The sequence below is a fragment of the Hibiscus syriacus genome, unplaced genomic scaffold (genome assembly GCF_006381635.1).
Source record: "Hibiscus syriacus cultivar Baekdansim isolate YM2019G1 unplaced genomic scaffold, ASM638163v2 tig00000218_pilon, whole genome shotgun sequence".
In the NCBI taxonomy this organism is placed as follows: Eukaryota; Viridiplantae; Streptophyta; class Magnoliopsida; order Malvales; family Malvaceae; genus Hibiscus; species Hibiscus syriacus.
Window position 1 is genome coordinate 783,917 of NW_024061774.1, and position 6,244 is coordinate 790,160.

The 6,244-nt window shown below is 34.8% G+C and overlaps 1 protein-coding gene across 1 annotated transcript; it reads left to right on the top strand.

The window, feature by feature from the left end:
• Window positions 1-4,028: 4,028 nt before the first annotated feature.
• Window positions 4,029-5,336, top strand: LOC120145511. The gene has a single exon (XM_039159367.1). It carries the CDS (start codon window positions 4,029-4,031, stop codon window positions 5,334-5,336), a length of 1,308 nt encoding a protein of 435 aa, XP_039015298.1.
• Window positions 5,337-6,244: the final 908 nt, after the last annotated feature.

Genomic DNA, 6,244 nt, shown 5'->3' on the forward strand with positions numbered 1-6,244 from the left:
AAATATGACTTTTCGAAAAATTTAACTTTTTGGTCAAAGTCAACAGTCAAGGTCAAGGTTAACGATCAACTCTGGTTAAAGTCAACGGGTCAGGTCAAGTCAATGGGTTGAGTTGGGTTGACTCAGTTCGAGTCAGACAAACCCGATTCAAACCAAGTTAGGCTGGTCCAGACCGATTGGACCTGTCTAGAAGGTTCCCTAAAACGTGAGAGAGCCCCACGCGCACACGACGGCGCGTGGCGGCACGTGCGACAGGCAAAACTTCGGTAGAGGTTGCCCAACTATCCCCCAAAGTATCCTTTCAACATCACAAACCACAACAAGCCAATAATCAACATTAAATCATTTCAATTTAACAAAAAATTAAAATCGTTCTTACCAACGTCGGCGGTCGGCAAAAACAACAACGATGGGCGACGACCCGGTCAGGTTTTGGTCGCACGGAGCTAGGGAGTCCGGTGCTCGGGGCGGTGAGGAGAGGGAACGATCGTGGCGGTCAAAAAATTGCGAAAACAGTGGCGGTGATGGGTTCTAACGAAACTTCAATCGACGATTCACGGCGTTTCACGGCGTTCTACAACAAGTCACGACGAGTAACCGGTGGGGTTTTGTTCTGGACGAGATGAAACTCCTACTGGTAAGGACGATGACGCTCATCGTTGAAAATCAACGGAGATCAGAGGTATCGGGTTCGAACGCGTTTTTGTTGTTTCATGCATAACGATGGTGGTTTAGGTGTTGATGGTCGGGGTTAGGTTCTCTAGGTGTCGTATGTGCTTGTGGTGGTGGCAGTGTGCGCCACTGCTGGTCGGAGACGGCTGGATTGGGAGGGGCGATAGGAGGCTTGGGTGGGTTGATTTGGGGTTTTTGGTTCACTGCACCGGGGGGTTGGTTTTGGAAATAGGTTATATCTCGGATTAAAATAAATTAAATATTATATTTTTTAAATTATAACAAATAGTGGCATAGTCTAAGTGGTAGATGCATGGTTGGCCATACCCTAGATAACGGGTTTAAAGCCTATCAACCTCACCTTCTTCAAATTTTTTTATTTTCTTTGCTGACATGTAAGGGTCAAATTCAAAGTTAAGTCACTAAACTTTCAGAAGCTTTAAAAATTGACCCCAAGTTTAAAGTTTTACAATTTGGTCCTCAAAATTAATTAAATAAATTTAAATTAAAACAATAATATTGAGGGTGTTACATACTAAATACATAATTAAGCCACTAATTTTAAATTCTTTCTAGAATTCTCTTTAACTTTTCCATTAAATTCATAATAACCCTCACCATTACCATTATGACCATGTCACATTAATGGAATTGAACCCAAGACTAGGGAGTAGACAAAACACGCGCCCAACCACTGTGCCATCTTCCACATACTTGCTTTTAAACTACTCAATAGTATATATATTTCATGTTGTAGGTAATGCCAGAATAGGAAATCAAAAGAAATCAGAGAATAAATGAAAAGATTTTATATTTTATTTATATAAAATTAGGAGCAACAAACCATTGAAGCAAATCATAAATTTAGATAATAAATGAAAAGATTTTATTTATATTTTAAACATTAGTTTATATAAAATTAAAAGGAAAATATAATTTAAGATTTATATATTTTTATATGATTTAAATTGAGTATTTTTAAATTAATTGATAATTTTATTATTTATTATAAAATAAAATGTATGAATCATTTTATATTTTAGTTAATTTTTATTAGGTAATGTAGTTCAAATCGACTTTAACTTAAGTTTCATTAACATGATTAAAATTGAACATTATTAAAATCAACTTTAAATTGTACAATTTGAACTACACAATCTAATTAAAAAAATATTAAATTTATTTTATTTTTTAATAAAAATAAAATTATTAATTAAATTTAAATTTATTCAACTTAAATCATATTATATTTTTCTTTTAATCTTATACAAACCAGTATTAAAAATATATATGAAGTGTATTCATTAATTAAATAAATTTAAGATTTACTTTAGTGGTTTTGTGTTTCTAAATTAGTCAATGTCCTAGCCTAGGACATTATTGTGTAAGAAAAATACAAATGTGGAATTCGGTTCAGTGGTTGGGCGAGTGGTGGGTGCTCATCAGTTTCTTTGATTTCCTCTAACCAGATGCTGAAATTAAAATATAAAAACCCTTTAATCTAATGGTGACACATGTCATCATATAATTGATAGATTAAATTTATTAAATTAAATTAAAAATAAGACTAAATTAATAAAATGTATAAGTATTGATGACTAAATATAAATTATACCAATTTTGTTAACATACACGTTAACACTTTTGTCAATTCTTAACGGTTAGTGGATTGATTGACAATAATTAAATAGTTAAGTGATCTGATTGACATAATTAAAATATGACAGCAAAAATAAAATGACTAAATAGTTAGGTGATCAATAATATAGTTAAATCTTAAAAAAATATTAGTAACATATTAAAGTTATTTAATTTAGATATAAATTATTTTATATTTTTATTAAATTGCGTTATTAATTTTAAAGGATTAAAATTAATACTATCAATAGATATAATTTTTCTAATATTGATACATATCGGTATTAATGTACATCGATCTATCATTTCTTTCAGGTTTATCATGTTAAAAATAAATTTGATATATAATATAAAACAAATATATTTTAATTACGTAAATAAAAGTATAAAAAAATTATTTCATATTAAAATTCCAAACTTAAAGATTGAATTATTATTAATTTTTATAATTTATTTATTATAGATATATCCAATTGTTTTGGGGCATAAGGGGCATGGCTCAGGCAGATCTAGACTTGGATACTCCCTGATTAGGGGTGAACAACACCGGGTACTCACTTATTTTTTTCGAAACTGAAACCGGAACATGTTATACCGGTTCCTAAAAAATGGAATCTGGAATAGAAATCTGTTTAACTGGTTCCTAAAAATTAGGATCCGAAACCGAAACCTGTAAGTACTGATACAGGTTCCGAGTATCCTGTTAATTTGATAGCTTTTTCATTCAACCTGTTAATTGTTACACATTAAGTGTGATGGTATGTCGCCTCCACGTTTAAATTAGCCCTTTTATAAACGGTTAATTTATTAAACTAAAATGCTACTACTTATTACAAGTAGAACTCTTTTCTATACAAAATTTATCTACCATTTCATACTTAAATAGTAATAAAAACACTAACTCAAAGTACATATAACGAAAACACAAAGTTAAAAATCAATTACAACAAGTTTAATTTAAATTCAAAAGTATAGGGTTTCTAATTTTTGACTATATATTTTTAACTTTTTACGTTCAAAGTATTTTTTTAGTATGGGCTCAGTTTATTTGAGCTCTAATATTTTGGACAATATAATATTATACGGTTTCAGTTTCGGTTTCAGTGTACTCGATATTGGAACCGTTTTTAGCCGGGTACCCAACCGGTTCCGGTTCCAAAATTTTGGGAACCGAAACCGATGTCAACATGATCCTTATTTTGCTACCCGAAACTGAAACCGCTAGGACCGGTTTCAATTTCGGAACAGGCAATTATTAACCGGTTTTGATCCCGGAACAGGGTTCACCATTCTTTTGCTCACCCCTACCTCTGATACTGATTAATAAAAATTTTAATATTTTTTAAATAATTTCAAACAATAAAATATAATTATTAAAATTAGTTTTTGAACTTAATTAAAATTTATATTTTTATATATTTATTTAAGGTATATTTATTCTATATAATATAAAAAATATATTTTTAAAATGATAAACTTGAAAAAACAAAACCAGTGGATTCATCTCCTAAAAACACCATTTCCACATGCTCTCAAAGTTTCATTCCTCTCCCTCCGAAATTCCTTGATTTTCTCCTCATCTCGTTGTCGTCCAAAGTCGGCTTCCACCTTCTTTCTCTTTTTGTCACCAATAAACACCATTGGTGACCAAAAACAAGAAGAAGAACAAACACCTCGACATCAGCAGCATTTTTTCTTTTTCTTTTTTGGCCGGAATTATGAGCGTTTCGGCGCCATTCCAGCTGCTTGAAATCAATATGATTTCGGCCCAGGATTTGGAGCCCGTTTGTCGACGTAAGATGAAAACTTACGCGGTGGCTTGGGTTCATTCCGATCGAAAACTCTCCACCCGAATCGATACCCAAGGCCATACCAACCCGACATGGAACGATAAGTTCGTTTTCCGTGTCGACAATGAGTTCATCCAACGCGATACGTCGGCCGTCATGATCGAAATCTACGCCGTGCATTGGTTCCGTGACATCCACGTAGGCTCCGTCCAAGCCATCGTCGGTAACCTTATCCAGCCGGACTCTCAACGGCGCCACCGTCAAGAAATCGAACTAGGGATGCAGTTCGTCGCGCTTCAGGTTTGGCGACCGTCGGGTCGACCCCAAGGGATTTTGAACATTGGGGTGGCGTTGCTCGATAACACAATGAGGAGCATGCCGTTGTATTGGCAAATGGGGTCGTCAGCGGTCGGATACCGGCATTTAATGGGCGAAGAAGATCCGTTTCAAAACGGCGCCGGTGTCCATCCTGTTCCAAGCACTAACAAAAGCAATAATTATCAGCAATTACTTAATGGGTTGCTCAAGCCCGAGCTTCGGCGAACCAAGAGTGAATCCAGTTCCGTTTTGGGATCAGATTTAAAGCCGAAAGGTTCCTCCATTGTTATTGGTGGATCAACGGTGAACGACCCTGAAACTGGAATACCCAACCATAAGATAGCTTCAAGAGGGAGTTCAATGGTGAATTACAAGCCTTATAAAATCCCCACCAAGGGAAAATCTAGTTTGATTGAGAACGGTGCTGAAAAAAACAACCACAAGATCGGTTCACGAGGGAGTTCAATGGTAAACTACGTGTTCGATAAAAATACTAACAGAGAAAAACGCGGCAACGGTGCGAAACTTGGTGGGTCGATAATATGGACGGATTCAGAACTGGGTCCTTCGCCTTCGGAGGCGGCGGCGGCTGTGGCTAGGAACCTACAACATAACAGAATGGAAGAGACGGGGAGTTCAGAGGCGGATGATTGGAGTTTAGACGAAAGCATCGAAGGGCTTCAGTCGAAACTGGGAAGGTGGAGGACCGAGCTGCCGCCATTGTACGACGGAGGGGAGCTTTCGAGTTACACGTCGAGTGGGGTTCCGACGACATCGACGGTGAAAAACGCGATGAACGATCGAAGAAATCCCCGCGGCAAAGGGAGAACGTTTACGTGTTTCGGCAACATTTTCGGATGTTCCATTTCGATAACTTGTATGCCTGCGGCATCTGGATCTCTAAAAAAGAGAAATTAATACTCCTTTTTTCTTATTTATTATTTACATTGGATTTGAGTACAAAAATGGCGTTCGAAAGACGATTTAGGCCATTTCCCCCTTGTTTCTTTTTCATTTTGATTTATGTATTGTGGGGAAAGGATAAGAACTTTGGTGCTGATGGTTTGAGTGAGACTTTGTTCCTCGATGTTCAATCAATAATCATATTTGCTTAAAAGCACAAGAAACGGCTATACATGGCACCAAATTACAGAAATTCCTGAATTAATATTATCATCTTATTTTTTATAGCTAAAGAAATAGATGATCTCCTAAACTATGTTACTCAATTTGCAGCCTTCTTCTAGCAGTATATCATATAGGTCTACTGGAGGCGTTGAAATTAAAACATATAATATTCAATTAAACAACATTAAATATAAAAAACATAACATTGAACATTAAAACTAAATATAAAAAATATAATATTCAATGAAATATAATATAAAAAACATTAAAGATAATATAAAAACATAAAATTAATACATAATATAAAAATATTAAACATGAATATTATAACATAAAAACTAAATATAAAAATATATAATATTTAATTAAAAACATAAAAAAACATAATATAAAAACTAACTATGTCTTCTTCGTGAATGCGCTCCACAAGACGGTGGTTATCTATTTCGAGTAGGATTTATTCGTATAGATTGCTCTCCCTCTCAAGTCTCATCATCTTCATCGACATCAGCTTCATCTTATTGGGTCAGAGTTGATATCGAATAAGGACCTACATGGAATAACAAACGTGGATGTCTATGATGAAAAATCTCACTCCTTGTTGAGAATTACGAAAACTGTGAAAAAAATTATATCTAAGACTAGGTTGTATACGGTGGTGGTGGTGGTGGGAGAGTACCACCCGCCATATACGATGC